The sequence below is a fragment of the Carettochelys insculpta genome, chromosome 8 (genome assembly GCF_033958435.1).
Source record: "Carettochelys insculpta isolate YL-2023 chromosome 8, ASM3395843v1, whole genome shotgun sequence".
In the NCBI taxonomy this organism is placed as follows: Eukaryota; Metazoa; Chordata; order Testudines; family Carettochelyidae; genus Carettochelys; species Carettochelys insculpta.
Window position 1 is genome coordinate 9,624,328 of NC_134144.1, and position 17,492 is coordinate 9,641,819.

Sequence of the window (17,492 nt, forward strand, 5' to 3'; positions counted from 1 at the left end):
GGCTCACAACTGCTCTAAGACAAAGAGGGCAGGAACAGGAGGTTCCCCGCTGCCTTTGTGGCCCAAATCTGACGGCTTGGTGGGCCAGATCCTGCCCACGGGCCATATTTTGCCCAGCCCTGTTCTAGATGGTAGGAAGAGTGGCAAGTTTGCAACCTGAGCCACTCTAGAAAATATTACACAGCTGAGCCTGGCCTGTTTTAAATATGATTTAGCATGGTAAGGTTTCCATTTCTGCAGTACCATGAGAGGCAGTGTGGCCTAGTGGCTAGTGCACTGAACTGGGTCTCAGGAGACTTGGCTTTATTTCAAGCTCTGTCACTGACTTGATGGCTGACTTTGGTCATGTCATCTCACGTCTCTATGCTTCTAATTTTCATCTGTAAAATGGGAGGGGAGGGATGATACTGATATTCCTTACGAAAGCTCTTTCAGATCTGCAGATGAAAAGAACTGCCTGAAAGCAAGGTGTTACTATGTTTATTATTTCATTTCAGTTTTAATCTGAAGGTGGCTGATGCCAGTGTCAATCTCTGCTATTCCTGTATCACGTGTCCCAGTTGGAAATATTTATGAGGGCCAGCCCTACCAGTGCTCCTCAGAAACGTAGCATAACTTCCTCTGGTGTGCCTAGGAATATTGGGCAGTTGCCATGAGCCAGGATGTCTCTTGAGTGAATCATTGGAAAAGTATTAATTAATTAATTGTCTCATTTGATTTGTTCCAGAACACAAGCCAACCTTCCCAAATATTCTGAAGAAGGGATGCCTAGAAGTTAGAAAGGACCATGACAACTACTGGCAACCATGTTATGCAGAGCTCTCTCCATGCAAATTGTACTTGTGTTATCTTGACAGCAGTAACAACCAAAATTTTCCTACTGTGTATCTGCTTTCACATTTCCAAAGTGTCACTGTGACAAGCAGCATTGAAACAAAGCTGGTGGCTGCCATTCTTTTGGACAACTCCCAGCTGCATCTGAAGGCAGAGTCACCATGGGAGACTTTGGACTGGGGGCAGAAACTTTGGGAGGTGGTGCATTCCTCTGTGCCAAATTTCACGAGGCAGCCGGAAGACCCAGAGGATGCTCAGAGGTTGGACAACAACAAGGACCTGCCCCAGATTCATGGCTTACAAAAGAAGCATGCTGACCTTTTCCAGCATACAGCTTTGGCCCAAGATACAAAAGAGTACCAAAACATCCTCAGATCAGGGACCCTTTATAGGTTGATGGTCCAGAATAACTGGAAAGCGTTTACGTTTGTACTAAGCAGATCTTGTCTCATGGCATTTCAGCCTGGGAGTCTTCATGAAGACCCTCTTCTTAGCTACAACATTGATGTGTGCCTGACTGTCCAGACGGATATTCTGGATGACTGTGACTCTTGCTTTCAGGTCGTTTTCCCTCAAGAAGTCCTCCGGTTGCGTGCAGAGACTCGTCAGAGAGCACAGGAGTGGATAGAAGCCCTGAAATCCGCTGCTGGTGCAGCCAGAAGTTTAGATCCAGACCTGCAGGTTACTCTCAGAAACAAAGCCAGAGATCAGCCTTTTGGGAAAGATTTTAGGCAGAGCAAGCGCCAGTCTGTGACCACCAGCTTTCTGAGCATCCTCACCACGTTGTCTTTGGAAAGAGGACTCACGGCCCAGAGCTTCAAGTGTGCTGGTAAGCAACCTCATTGTGTTGGTTTTGCAGTCACATACTTAACACATCAGCACTTCTCAAACTGTTGCAGACCACGGAACACCAAACAATGATATTTTTATGCGGAACACCTATGAAAATTTTCTTCAAAAACCATTGTTGTGAGACCAAAACAAACAAGCTGTAGAGCAAAAACAAAGTGGAGTAATCTAATCAGGTATCCTAGCAGTGAAGAAAGCAATACCGTATCTAGTTTTAATATAAAAAAACATATACTTTGAATTCTTTTTCCAAACGCCCACGGCACACCTGCGAGTTGTTCGTGGAATGCCAGTGTTCCTCAGAATATTGTTTCAGAAACACTGGTCTGTATAGTATATAGGGTAAAGTAGAGGCTTCATTTATGCAATCCCTTGTAAGGGTTTATGCACATTGCTCCAAGCAATGGGCACTTATTTTGCATCCCCATAAAGTGAGTGCATCAGCTCTGGCAAAGGAAAGCCAGTTTTGACATGGTTAGCAGCCGAGTGGAGCATGTCCTAGTGAAAGAGACCGTGTTGTAAGGAGTGGTGCTGCAGGTGGCGGTCTTTTCTCTGAGTCAACTTGTTGGTCGGACCTTGTAAGGACATCTCGCTTCCTGTTAGGGTTTGTAAATCCCTTTTTAAGTTAACCTTCAGCATGGAGGTAGGCTGGTAGTGTGTGTGTGTACGGTGACTAGCACAATGGAGTCCAGTTCCAGATTGTGCTAAATGTAATAGAAATAATGCTGAATCTCGGTGCTGGAGCAAACGTGCCCTTTAAATGACAGCAAAGGTATTATTTAAAATGGCAATAAAGCCTGGTGTAATGCCATGCACTCGCTGATCCTAAGCAAGTTTGATAGGTTTTGGATGGGGGGTCTCTGCAGGAAGCAGTGTGGGTAGGTAGTGCTTTTGTCTCTGAGTTTGGGTGGAGTCCCCTCCTCTCCCCAAGAGGTGAGGTGGAAGATGCCACCTTCCAGGTATAGACTTCTGGTCTTAGACCCCTTATGGTTATTAGGAATTCTACAGTACTTTTTGGGAGAGTAGAGTGTCAAGCCATTGACAGGGGTGACTTCCGCTTTGAGTAATCATATTCTGCGTCCTTAGGATATACTCATTGCCGTTAGCTGAATACACAAGCATTATTCACTTCATGCATCTGATGAACTGAGCTGCAGCTCACAAAAGCTTATAATATAATATAATTATAATTAGTTGTGGAGCTACACGTCTCATAGAACTGGAAGGGACCTCAGGAGGTCATGGAATCCAGTCCTCTGCCCTCTTGGCAGGACCAAGCACCATCCCAAATTTTTGTATTCAATCTAAATGTGTTAGCCTTTTGGGTGCCGCAGGTTCCTTGGCCTATTTTTGCTGAAACAGACTAACACGGACGGCTACCCCTCTGAAACTTGTGCTGTGTTCCTGTGAAGGGGTTGTTGCCTTTCTTTGGAGATTTAAGTAATTCATAGGGAAGAAGACTCGTCTAGTGGCTAGGGCGTAGAAGTGGGAATCAGAAATTCTACCATATTGTTCTGATTCCGCCTCTGGCTACTGGTGCACCCTGACATGACTAGCAGAATCCCAAATTTTCAAACGTAACTCCTGATTTGAGGTGCCTAATTTAATGGAACCTGATTTTCAGAAAGTGTTGAGCCCACTGGCCTTCGTCAACAGGCCCCTTTAAAGTGTCACAGGTTGGCCATTGAACAATAGAAGCACTCAAAATCACTGGTCACTTTTGAAAATTTACATTTGTTAGTCTTTCTGTGCATTTCCCACCTCTGAATTTGCCAGACCATGGGAGGTCAATGTTTGTCTAGCAGCATTATCAGCACTTGCACTGCTTCCTGAGCCTTTAGAAGACATTTAGGGGTAAATTACAGCTAAATAACGGCCCAGAACACTGAGAGCCAGGACTGGTGGCAAGAAACAAACTTTATGGGAATGTGGGAAACTTGGCCAGACCCTGATAAGTGGTCCTCCAGCTAACTAAAATCATGCCAGATTACAGATGTTGTCAGATGAGAGCGTGCCAAACTACAGAAGGTCAAACTGTACTAGTTTTACCTTAGCTCAGCCTACAGGATGTGGCCTGTAATTCACTTGTGTTACAACCAAACTACTTTCAAAGAAATCTGCTGTAACCTCTTACAATCAACATACAATCAAAACCAGAAAGAAAGAAATCTGTATGAATTTACACCTATGGGCAAGCAAGCAGGTCAGCCCTATAGGCTGCACTTTTTGGGAGATGATTTAGGTCATTTTGTCACTAAAATACAACAGTGGAGCAGCTGCACTGTACATGAAGACAAGCCCGGACATTTGCTTCTTACCCACTTCCCGTGCCCCTATGGCCTGATTTCCAGAACGGATGAGGACACACCGCTCCCACACTACTGAGAATCCGGTTACTGAGTGTGATTTTTAACTTGGATTTTAGTTTCCTCATGCACAACATCCAGTTTTCGAGATGGGCTTATGTCCCAGGTTCTGGCTTCCCATTACAGGTTGTGCCTTTCCCCCAGGATCTCACTACCTCAATAAATAAATAATCATAATGGGGAAAAATCCATCCTTTTGCTTCAGGGGGGAAAAGTTCAGGCTGAGAAAACTTTGGGGAATGAAGAACCTCAAAGATCTCCGTCTGCCTGTCACTGTATAGGCAGTTTCAGCAGTTTTACTTCATGGGCTACTGTTTAACCTAACAGGACTGCTGTCAGTAATTGCATCTTGCAGGCATTAAGAGCTTTCTCTCCGTCCCCCCATCCCGGCTCCTGGGAGGGTTACGCTTGGAAAGGAAGGGGGGGAAAAGTTTTGCTGTGAATTCTTCAGCCATTTAGTGCAAATTCCTGTAATTACCGTCATTGTGTCACATCTGAATGGCACATAATACAGCAGAAGCCTTTCCTAATTGAGACCTTACAGGAGGTACAAATCCCTCCTTTGTTCAGCCTGCCAAATTAGTGCCGGAAAGTGGCAGGGTCTGAGTGGGAATCAAAAGCAAGCCACACAAAGATGGAACTTAAGGCTACAGTAATAACCCTCTCTTGTCCTGCAGGGAAAAAAGTAATGACCACTGAAAAATGAAGTTTTTTTGTTATAAATTCCCTTGACATGACAGCACCTCAGGGCTGCTTTATTTATTTAGCAAAAGTGATTAAACAGTAATACAACAGGGCAGCCCATTGTCTCCCAGGCTACCGCCCACCCTACAGACCCCTGCTGCCTTGGCTAATTGATTGACAATGAACCTCTGATAAAGAAGTTTGTTGGGAGGTTGGATGGGTTTTTTTTTCTCTCCCTCTTTCTTTCTTTGTCTGAAGTTTCTTTTTGTTTGAATTGCACTCTACATTTCTCTCCCCACCCCCACCCCCTTTCCTTTCAAAAGCTTTTCAGGGACAGCTCCCAGATGCACAGCTGACACCCACCAGCAGGTAGAGAAGAATGAAAATCTATGTCCCTAGCTTCTGACAGGTTTATCTTGGGCTGACTAGCACTTTCCAACCATCAATGTAAGGCAGGGCAGCAGTGTCAGACATAGTGATGGGCTGGAGGGGAAAGAAGTTGGGTTTTCTTTTGGTGGGAACAGATGCCTTCGCTTGGTCTGTTCATGCCCAAGATTACTTGCTGTAGGCAGTGCAGGACATTCCATTGCTCACACTGGCTGTGTCTACACTAGGAACTAACTTTGAAGTTAACTTCGAAGTTAGGCACTATTCCGAAGCAGCCAGCAGAGAGTCTACACGCGTTTTCCCTTGCTCCAAAGTTAACTTAGAAGCAAGGGGCCCAACTTTGAAGTCGTTACTCCATTCCCAGGAATGGAGCAGTGCCCTACTTCGAAGTTTAACTTCCAAGGAGGGTGTGTGTAGATCCTCAACTTTGAAGTAAGCAACTTTGTACTTCGAAGTAAGCACCTTTGAAGTTGTTTTTGTAGTGTAGACACAGCCACTGTGTTTTCAAGGTAGGGAGCTAATGTTTAGTCTCTTGGCTTGAAAGGGTCAGGAGGGAGTGGGGATTTTTAAGACTGCATATTTTTAGATGCTTTGTGGTGTACACCGATTTTTGGCCTGGAAGATAAATATTTTCTGGAGAAGTGGGATGAATGGGAATGCCCCTGGAATAGTGCCTATTCCATTAGCCCCAAAGATCACCCTCTCCTTTAGTCTAGAAGGGCAAGTCTGCACAGCAAAGTTATTTTGAAATAACAGCTGTTATTTCAACCTAACTATCCTCGCGTCTGCACAATGCGTGAAACCATTTCAAAACAGTGGCTGGCTTCTTTTGAAATTGGTAAACCTCACTCTATGCGGAATAGCACCCATGTCGAAATAGGGGCTGTTAAGACGGGGAATAGTGCCTATTTCGAAATCGGGCACAGTGCAGCCAATATTTCGAAACAGGCCCTGTGTGTGGAGGCGCCATATTTCGACATAGCCGAGTGCTGTTGGGGAATGCATTTGGTGTGTGCTTTTGAAGGAAGCCATTCCAGAACAGCTGCTTTCAGAGTAAGGCTGCTGTGCAGACGTACCCTTAGGCACTTTCGGTGAGTGGCAGGGAATGTGGGGGAGATCCAGCAATGCTATCCTTCAGCACAGGCCCCGCACCGGTGGTGGATATGTCGATCTCCACATGGGCATAGAGTGCTGGGCTAGATGATCGCGTTGTGGGATCAGAAACCTGAGGCCCCGATCCTGCAAACGTTAAGCATGTGCCTGATTTTATCTCCGTTGGGACTGCTCCATATGCATAAAGTTAAGCAGCTGTTCAAGTGCTTTGCCAGATCGGGGCCCAAACGAGTAAATGTCAAGCTTTATGGTTTGGCTTTTGGTGTGTAGCTGTGGGAAAGGCTTACACAGCCACACGTCCTTTTCCGTGAATGGCTTGTGTCACAGATAGAGTCAGTGTTGAGTAACATCATTTGAATACAGGCAAAATCCCCGAACTGATCAGATGACGAGTCCAGGATTTGTCAGCCTGGATCAAAGCATGTGTCCATCAAGCCCACTGTGCTGCATCTGGCTGTGGCTAGTACCTAATTCTCCGGTGGAAGGAGAAGCTGCCCAGTCTCTGCAGTACAGCACCCAGCCGTTTGTTCAAGACTGTGGGGTCAAGGGGAGGGGAGGGAGCTTTTCCCGGAGAGCCACAGGGATCAGATTACACCTGTGGCTCGTTGCCCTTGTTCTGCAAGGGGCTGGTGAGCGAAGCTGCATTTTCCCCTGGTCTCCCTGTCCTGTGCTCTGGCTGTAGTTGCTAGTTACTCTCCTTTGGCGATCTCTCTTCCCTCTTCATCTTTATTTCTTTTCTACAATTAATTGTAATTAGATTAATGAAAGGAAGCGCACGCAGGTCTGTCAGGCCTAATGAATATGTGCTCGGTATCTCTATTGCGGTAGCTTTCATTTTTTCCCCCTCTCCCACTGTTCTCTTTCCTGCTGTGCCGGGGGCATTCCCATTCATGATTCTGGTGCTGGCCAGACAGTTTCATGCTGCTGTTAGGGCCCCATAGTGCTCCTCCTGCCACCCTGAATGGGCTGGGCCAGCGAACCTACAGCCCTGCCTGTGTGAGCTGCTCCTGGGGCTGGCTGCAGTACAGGCCATGCAGAAGCAGCAAGTGGAAGGCTGATGGCTTTTAAGGTGGCACTTTATCCAGGGCCACGTGATCACGCTGGCACTGGCCGGGAGGATCTGGCAGAGCAAAACGAGGTGCCTCGGCTCTTCCTGCTGCCTAGATTGAGTGTGGATCTCAACCCCGGCTGGGAAAAGGCTGGTTTTTGTTTTGCAGAAGGAAATCTGTGCGCTCTTAATTTACCCCACTAGCAAATGTCATTGCCCCAAATCTGTTAAGACACAGTAAAAAAAAAAAAAAAAAAAAAAATCCAGCTACGTTATTGACCTGATCTGACTTTCATCGAACCAATGTCCAGTGGACAGTGAGAGGTACTGAGGCTTTGAATTCAGGAGGCACTTTGCAAGCCCTGTAACTCTCCAGGCGTTCTGTTGCACCTATTCACTGAACTCACCATAGCATGGGCCAAATTTCAGGAAGCGGGTTGTGCGGTAATTTTATATCAGAATGGCCTTTTAAAGCCCTTGTGGCCTGTGTTACCGCAATTGCATCGATTCCAGCTAGCAGCCCCTCGATCTAGCCTATCTGAGGTGGCTCTAACTGCTCTACATACCAATTTGTGTTCTATTTAGCTTAACTTTAGTTGATCACATTTCTCTCTCTTTCCATGTGTCCGGGGATTTTTCCTCCTTCCCTTCTTCTGAGTCTCTGCAGTGTTCCCAATGAGAGTGGTTTTTGCGTTTAAAAACTACATTTGTAATGGTGCTTTGTAAACTATTGTTTCCCCTGGTTTTATAGCTGCCATTTGTTCTCCTAAAAACCTACTGGGCTCGGGTCTAGATTAGAATTTGGAAGGTGTTAGCTACACCGAATTGGGACAGAGCTGTTAACTTCATGGGGAAGGCGGGGGGCAGGATTTCCAGGTATGTGCAATTAGGCATGTCTACAGTTTGAATGCCGTTGTTTGAGAAGATCACACAAGGTGTATCATGTGATATCACTCCTGTGGTGCTGACTGCCTCAGCATGCAACATGTAAGGAGGGGGGTGGCATAAGCCATTTCATTTTTGTCTCAAGGGGCACCTTTAGCTGAGCTTTCTGATCTGACTTTAAGATCTTATTCAGCTTTGACCAGTATTGTAAAATGGACACCCTGTTTAATCTGCTCTTTGTCCTCTGCTTCATATATTCAGAATCATCTCTTTAGGCTTTTGACAAAAATTAGTTTTTACGTCTGCTGTCTGCAGGGCTGGGAGTATGAACTGCATTCTTTTCTGATGCGAGCATCACAAGCAGAATTGTTTTCTCTGTTCCCTGTGTAAGCCCTCAATTACACCTTTGCAAGCACAGGAGCACGACCTTGATTGCATTTAATTCTCAAGGCCTGCAACAGAGCTGCTGCCCCTCAGTTACTGTAGGTTCGTGTCCATTTATCCTCGGGACCCACTATGTGTGTGACTACTGGTGCGTATGAGACGTTTCTTGTCATGTCCGAGCATGCAAACGGCAAAAGCAGCATCTTAGAGCAGCGTTTCTTAAGCTTTCCGAGACCACAGAACACCAAACAATAATATTTTTTTATGCAGAACACCTATGAAAATTTTCTTCAAAAAAAAACAACAAAAACTTTGAATAATTTTTCCAAACACTTGCGGCACACCTGGGAGTTGTCCACGAAACATAGTTGAAAAATCACTGTTTAGGGAAACAAGGGCTGGGGGAGGGGTCAGGCATTTTCCTTTTATTGGGCCATCTTCTGCTGGCAAAAGAGACAAGCTTTCAAGCCTCCACAGAGCTCATCAGGCGAATCTCTAGAACAGCTGCACGTAAGGTCGGAAGCTTGTCTCTTTCACCAGTGGGGTGGCCAAATAGAAGCTGCTATTTCGCTCATCTTACCTCTCTAATATCCTGAGATCAACACAGCTATAACAGCACTGCCAAAGCAGCATCTGTAAACTTCTTACTGCCACAGGCATTGTGGTAGGGGCAGCATCAGGAAAACAGTTAAGCAGCCACAGCAGATACTCACCAAAGAAGAGGCAGCTTCTGAGCCTCAGGGGTTACATTTTCCAAGCAAGTCATCCTGTGAAATACGGCTTTATTCCATCAGGCTGAGAAATCAGAATAGTCCAGGCATGTCCAATCTGTGGCCCGCGGGCCGCATGCGGCCCTGGACGGCAAGTAATGTGGCCCCACAAGATCGTAAACTTTTAACATTATTATGTGATTTATATACATTAACTATATTATATATTTTGTACGCGGCCCAAGACTATCTTCACTCAATGCGGCCTAGGCAAGCCAAAAGGTTGGACACCCATGGAATAGTCAATCCAGGCAGCTTTCACTCATCAGAACAAATGAGCCGCTGACTACCACGTACCTTGTCCACAGGCCATAAGCCTTCATATGCAAGTGTGAAGCATTGAGCACACCTTTTTTTTTTTTGAAAAAATGAAATATACATGCACGTACAATTAATGCATCAAAATAATTTAGTCACTTGGTGACTTATAAGGAAATTCACCCAAACCACATACAACGTAGAGTGATGCTCACCTGAAATAGAAATCCAAAACCACCCTTTGCATCTAAACTGAAGTACTAAATAAGCAGCCACTGTGTCAAGGAAAACAAACTCTGCAGACCTACCATCACAAACGCAGTCCTGTATATTCGAACGGCAAGTGGATGCTGGTCCTATAAATAAGGATTTGCAGGCCCCTGCTCATTGGGGTGAATGTCACTCCTAGCAAGCTGGGGTGAGGTGGAAAATTTTTAGTGAGGTAGAATGGACATCCCCTAATGCTTCAGTGAATTGCGACAGGATTGTCATAGGAAATCGCTCTTTGAACGGGTGTTCTCATCTATCTCCAATACGGTGTACAAAATGATTAGGGGTCTGGAGAACATGACCTATGAGGAGAGGCTGAGGGATTTGGGACTATTTAGGTGGCAGAAGAGAGGAGTGAGAGGTGATTTGACAGCAGCTTTCAACTTCCTAAAGGAGGGTTCTAAAGAGGATGGAGTGAGGCTGCTCTCAGTAGTGAGGGATGGCAGAACAAGGAGCAATGGTCTCAGGTTGCATCTCAGGTTATGGTGCTAGAGGAAGACTAGGTTGGATATTAGGAAAAACTGTTTCACTAGGCAGTGAAGCCCTGGAATGCGTTACATAGAGAAGTGGTGGAATCTCCATCCCTAGAGGTTTTTAAGTCCCGGCTTGACGAAGTCCTGGCTGGGATGATTTAGTTGGGGTTGATCCTGCTTTGGGCAGGGGGCTGGACTTGATGACCTCCTGAGGTCCCTTCCAGCCCTAGGATTGTATGATTCTGTGATTGCAAGAAGATAGGCCTGAAAATGGTGACCACCGGCTTTGTAGTGAAATTGGTTGAGATTATTTTTGGAACTATCAGGGCATAGTTTAATTTATGTCCTTCTTCCATTCAGACAGTTGGACTCATGGTGCAAATGCAGACTAAAGTGCTGTGCTGAGAGATACAAAACATAGTTGCAGTAAAACTTGGGGAACTTCCTAGAATTGTGTTTCTGGAAAATACCTGACCATCTGTGATGTTGATAAAGGTGGTGTTCAGTTGGGAGTGGCCTGTAAAATTCACTCATGGCTTCACCAGTCATGAATAAAGCTGCCAATACAAACCCAAGAGATGGAAGTCCTGCGTGTGGTTTCATCCAGATGCTAAGAGAAGGCTCTGTGTAATAAATGCAAAAACTGTAACTAGGAAGTTCAGAGACTCTGACTGCTGTGCTTGCGCTGTGATTTGAAATGTTGAAATAGTTTATGGGGAAAAAAGAGGAATTAGATCCTTCGCTGCAACTTTTCTGTAGGACTGGCGCTTCAGTGGTGGCTGCATGGAGTTGTATTGCAATCAAACACTGGACTTTATGAGCTGTTACCATTCTGCTTGGGAAAGGTGCGTGTTTGGCTTTAATCAGACTTCTCTGTCTCACCCTTTGAGAGCAGGGGTGTTGTTCTGTGTTTTTCTTTTCAGAGAGGCAAGGTTTACCTCTGTTTAGGCTTTTAAAGACACAGTTCCCATAGCAACAGGGAGTACATTCTACTGGCATCTTTCAGTGCTAATAAATTGGCACGTCAGAAAAACAGGGTGTACTTTAAAGAAAAACAAAAAACCTCTCCAGCTGTTCTAACACTGCACCTTTATGTATTAACACTTCTTTAGTGGCTTGGTCGCTCTATACAGAGTTCACCACCTCGGTGTGCTCCCGAACATTACACATAAAAACACAGCGAGCTGCAGCAATGTAGAAACTCTCATAAACCGGTTGATATGGAAGCAGTTTATTAAAGAAAGAAGTAAGCGATGCTACCCCAGATAAATGTTAATTGAGCGTAGACGGGGAGATGAACGTTTTGGACGACTTCTGGAACTGCAGAATGGATGTGATTGTGCAGATGTTATCTGTCCCTTGGACTGAGGACTGGTTGTAGGGTATCAGATCAAATTGTACAGTCAAAGGATGTTAAAGTGTAACCGGCTGGCCTCATCCTAAATGTGCAGGGGGTTGTTTCAGCCCTACAGGGCCGCCGTCCATGGCAGCTCCAGTGGGGAGGGGTGGCTGGGAAAAAGGGAGCGGCAGCTGGGCTGGAGTGGCCCCTCTGCTGCGGACCAGGACTGCTCCTGCCTGGCTGGAGCGCCCCTCCCACACAGCGAGCCGGGGCCACGTAGACAGGGGCTACTCCTGCTACCCTGGAGCATCCTCCTTCCGTGACAGCACAGTAGGCAGGGATGCTCCAGCCAGGCCCCACACACCCACCTGTTTAATCGGTTAAGCCTAAAGTTTAACAGTTAACCAATGAAACAGGTCTTAACATCCCTAATACACACATCATAAATGTTCTTCGTTGTCTCATGTTTTTAATGGACCGTTAGGGTATTGGAAAGGTAGGCTGTGTTGTGGGCCTACAGAAGACACTGAATGGGGTTCCATTTCCACCAGTGCCATGAACTAATGACCTAGTGGAAGGCTCAACTGTTAAAAAGTTCTGGTTAGGCTGGATGTCTCCTTTTTGGAAAACATCTACATCGTCATTATCACAAGAATTTAGCCCCTGCAGCTCCCAAGGATTTCAAATACAGACCTAGAAACTTTGAAAATCAGGTCCCAGGTGTTTCAAGTTGGGCACCTAGTATCAAGAGACACTCCTTCTTTTTTTTTTTTTTTTTTTTTGAAAAAGTGGGTCTTGTGCCTCAGCTTACCCATGTGTAACATGGATATAATACTGTTTTTGTACAACTCCTTGGATTGATGGATGGATGGGTGAATGGAAAGTGTTTTATGGGAGTTGTTGATTTAGTACTTCTTTCTGATGTCATATGCTGATCACAACACAAATTCATGTCATGTTTTTAATTGGGATCAACAATAAGCGCTGTATCTTGTTTTAATTGTCTTTTTAAAATTGCATTTTTACAACTTAAGCAGAAAAAGTACTTCATCTGTCACAGTTAGGTTATGCTTAAAGCATATGCTTGATCACAGCCCTTTGGTAAGGCTTGTTCAACCCTTTAAGCAGGGTGGATGAGCTGGTTATTTTAGCTCATGGTCAAGAATTGCTAATGTTTCATGGGACGCTTTAGAAAGTGTTCTTTAGTGAAGTTCTGCTGATTCAGCCTGTATCTTGCTTTCTGACTTTTGTTTTTCTCCCCCTGTATCTCACAATGAAGAATGCTTGGGTGATAATGAGAAGTTTCTTGCTTTGAATTAATCTGCTCCTGCTGCTAATTGCTGATTGGGGGTCTTGCAAACCTTTATACACAGATCTCCTCAATGAGTTCAGCGGGCTATTTACATGAGTTGCGATATTCAGTATAAATCCCTTCACATCCTCATCTTTTGCAGCCTCACAGACGTCTCCACAGCAATGTATTGTAATGTCAGAGGGACCGCAATATGACAGTATGAAGCAGAAGCACACGAATGCTTCAGCAACAAAGATTCCATGCCCATGTTCTTAGTAACGAATACGAGAGAAGAGAGGAAATACTGAAATATGAGTCATAAGGACAATTTGCTTTTAGAAAGTTTGTGTCCTTCCAGGCTTCCAATAATTGTCAGTGGATGGTTTGATGTGGTCTTTGAGCAGGCTTTTTTCTCTGCATCGAATTAGAAACTTATCACATGTTGTCACTACCGTAGTATCTGAGCACCTTACAAGTGTTAGAACTGGACTGTGCTAGGAAATGGAGCTCTCCCAGCAACACGTCTTAGGTGCCCACCTTGAGAGACCTTCACCTCATTTTTCAGAGATGTTGAGAAGCACCTGCAATTCCAACCAAAGTCTAAGGGAGCTGTGGATACTCAGCAATCTGTTCTCACTGGTGTCAGAGCGGGCCACCTAATTATACCTAATCCAAATCCTTTCTCTTAATAGAATATCAGAGCATAACAAAAAAACAGTCCAGTAGCACTTTAAAAACTAACAAATTAATTTATTAGGTGACGGGCTTTCGTGGGACAGACCCACTTCTGTCTGTCCCACGAAAGCTGAAAGTAGGTCTGTCCCAGGAAAGCTCATCACTTAATAAATTGTTTGTTAGTCTTTAAAGTGCTGCTTGACTGCTTTTTTGTTTTGATAGTATATAGACTAGCACGGCTTTCTCTCTGTTACTATAAGAACATAAGAATGGCCATTACTGGGTCAGACCATAGGTCCATCTAGCCCAGCATCCCATCTGCCAACAATGACCAGTGTCAGGTGTCCCAGACAGGGTGGACCGAAGACAATAATCAAGCAACTTGACTCCTGCCATCCATCTCCAGCCTCTCACAAACAGAGGCAGGGACACCGTTCCTACCCGCTGGCTAATAGCCTTTTATGGACCTAACCTCGACGAATTTATCTAACTCTTCTTTGAACTCTCTTATAGCCCTACCTTCACAGCCTCCTCTGGCAAGGAGTTCCCCAGGTTGACCATGCGCTGTGTGAAAAAGAACTTTCTTTTATTAGTTTTAACTAGTCTTCCCTGTTGGTGAGGTGGTGTTTATTGTTTGCCATTGTAGGTCTCATAGTGCGATATGCTTGTATGTGCCAATTCAGTGCTCGTTGTCTGACCTTGGTATGCCCGTTTGGTGCCCGCTGTTAGTAGATGGTTAGCTTGTGCTCATTCAGTCAGCAATAGATAATGGGTGTTGTCATGTGAGGGGTGTCTTGTGTGCAAATAAATGTCGTTATGCAAATTGATGGTGTGCATCTGTATGAAAGATGTAATATTGAATGATGTGCTCAAGCAATTGTCTAGATCAAGGCTGTCTTGCAGAACTGTCCAAATGAAAAATATTGCTGGAAAACTACAGGGTTGACTCTCTTTCAAAGTGAACAAGAAAAGTCAAACATCTGATCCACAGAGACAATGGGAAGCATTCCCTACAAAAGAAAATGTGTTTGCTCGTTTGCCAGGACCAACTCCAAATGAGAGTGAGGTTGATATTGCCCCCAACAGAGTTGAGAGGCAGAGCTGTCATCTTGCTCCTCTCATTTCTTTACTTGACCATTAACAGTAGAGCTTGAGATTTATCTTTATGCCCTGAAACATATCACAGTCTGACAACCACCTAAGCCAACACTTCTGAACCCACTCCATCTGTTTATGGTATCAGCTGTATCTGGGGTAAACACACAACATCCCAGGATTCAGGGTGTAAATAAGCAAAGAGGTGATTTTCCAGTTTGTCGTTGTTTGTGTTATGTCAGGTCAAACTTCAAAGGGGACCTCAGGTTTTGAGTGCCCGGCTATGAGACAAGTAAGAATGGATTGCTGGGTACCCACAGCTCTCTGTGGTTTTAGTTGCAGTTATAGGTGCTAGCCAGTACCTCTGAAAATTGGGTGTGTCAATTTTGGATGCCAGAAATTAGCAGACATTTTTGAAATTTGGACAAAAATGCTGAATTATCCACTTACATTCTCTTATTTACAAAGCATATGAAAAAGTTCACCTTCTAAAACTGCTCTCATCTGAGAAGTGGTTAAATAACTCCCTTCTTGCACCCTATTAAACCTCCCCAGCAAAGGATATTATTTTCTTCTTTCTTTTCCCAGGTTGTCAGCGCTCTATAGGCTTGTCCCATGGAAAAGCCAAGGTGTGCAGTTACAGTGGATGGTATTACTGTAGCACTTGCCATGTGGATGACAGCTTTCTAATCCCTGCACGGCTGGTTCATAACTGGGACACTTCGAAGTACAAGGTAATCTTCACGTGCATTGGTTTGAGAAGAAACAAACTGAATGCTGGGTCAATAGAAACAAATGATGCTGAAGTTTAAAGTCTCATTTTACAGCGTGTTAATATTTTCCAATCAGTCACATTCCTGACTGATTGGATGGAATGGGAAGAGTCGTGCCCAGCAGTTGGAGAGGGAATCAGAGGCCAGAGCTGGACATCATGACTGGAGGTCAGAGCTGGGTTACCTCCGTCCAAGGACTGGAACCAAGTAGGAGCCAGACTCGGAAGAAGCAGATGCTAGAGCTATCACAGCTGTGGTGGAATGCTTTAAGCAGCCCCTGAACAGCTGCTGGGCTTAAGAGTTGCTCAGATGATTCTTCCCACCCATCAGGCTGTGTAGCCAATCGTTTAGCCCGGGAGTGAGCAAGTGGTTTGTGTGGGGCCCCACTTTTCATCCCTGCAATTAGCAGGGCCCCCCAACCTGCCTAATGTCATCCAAGCTGGTGGGAAATTTGGTTATGTTCATATTTAAAAAAAAGCCCCCTTTTCGGCTCCTGTAAGAGAAGAAGATTTTAGCATGTAAAAACTTTATAAATCAGGGTATAAGTGTGAATAGGCAGACATAAAAACAGCAGCGGAGTTCAACATTTTTCACGAGATGGAAGTGCCTGAGACCCAGCTGCCCATCGTGCTGCTCCCCCCTTACAAAATTGTGCACCCCTGATTTAGCTGACAAGAAGGCTAGCCGTGCTCATTAAGTTGCCCAGAAACTGGCTGTGCTGCACGCCATGATTCCTGACATTTCGTGTGTCCCCACTACCTAATCTATTGCCCCTCAATGGTACATTTTCAAATATGCAGAAGTCCTCTTACTATCTCTTCCTTGTTTTGGCCTCATGGTGCTCCACATGACCCACTCCTGCTGCAGTCCTTCATGAGGCAGGGGTTCTTCCTTATTTTCTCCCATGGCCCTAATCTTTGCAGTCTTCACGGACTGGGCCTCGACTGTCTCAGACATTGCCTCTTTCTCCGCAGCTACAAGAGCTGTGATTATCAGGCACTCTACAGTTGATGTATCCCACAAGGACATTTTGGAGATCAGGGGCTTTTTTGTAGTGAGGGGCGCTGATGCTATGGAATTCCATCTTGTTGGAAATCAGAGTGATAAAAATCAGAAACACTTCCCTAGGCGTGAGCAACAGAAATAATGTAAAGAGAGAGGATTGCACATTCAGTCACAGTAGGAGGATGAGGTGGAAGATACGTACAGACACCTGCTTAGACTGGATTTCACCTCTTTTTAAAAAAAAGCTCCTTAGGAGCTATGAGTGTATGGCTGGGTATGTAAATATGAATGAATGGAAAGACAAACAGATATGTCATCACCATGAGGTTCCGATGATTCTACTGGCACTTCGGTCAATGACAAAGCTCTTCCACTTCCGTCTGTTTCTGGCAAATCTTTCACTGGTTTCCCACCCGTGCCCCAGGTTTTCAGTTTGGCTTCCGCAGCTCTTTGCCATGTTGTTTTCAGGTTCTCTCATTTTTGCTTGTCTTCAAACGTCCATCTTATTGCTACTTGGGTGATGGAATCAGTTTCCATGGTCAATCCATCTCCAGTGCCTGCCAACAGTGGTGTTCATCTCTTAGAGACAGATATGTGCTTCTATCTATTTTATACATCTTAGCATGTTTTACAAAGAGCACTGAAGAAACTGTGCATAGAACACAGTGACAAGTCCATTGTTGGCCCCTTAGGGGTGTTGCGCTTCTTGCTGGATTTTCACTGTGTGCCTTAGAGATTCACAATGGCCCTTCTGCCACCTTGGCTCTCCACTCACCGAGCTATGCTCATCGTAGGCAAGTCACTGGGGATGCGGGGAGTGATCAAGACCACTTCAGAAGGTTCTGTCCTTTCACAAGGGCGGCTCTCTAAGGGAAAGGTCGCAGGAGCCCAGGCCCACCCACTGCTCTGGACTCTGGGCCAGGGACCCTCGATGGAAGGCAGCTGACAGGGTTTTTCCTCTGTCCCAAACACAGCAGCCTTTCCCTGAGC

General features: G+C 45.2%; 1 protein-coding gene across 5 annotated transcripts in view; it reads left to right on the forward strand.

The window, feature by feature from the left end:
- The window catches only part of PLEKHM3 (pleckstrin homology domain containing M3), a 123,642-nt gene that overhangs the window by 26,073 nt on the left and 80,077 nt on the right, over nt 1-17,492 (forward strand). For all 5 annotated transcript variants that reach the window (XR_012646476.1, XM_075001896.1, XM_075001895.1 and 2 more), the window contains exons 3-4: nt 728-1,663; nt 15,313-15,458. Coding sequence is in view for 4 of the 5 variants with exons in the window: in XM_075001896.1 (XP_074857997.1) it covers nt 728-1,663; nt 15,313-15,458 (1,082 nt within the window). In the remaining variant the exon portion in view is untranslated. The remainder of the gene's footprint in view (nt 1-727; nt 1,664-15,312; nt 15,459-17,492) is intronic.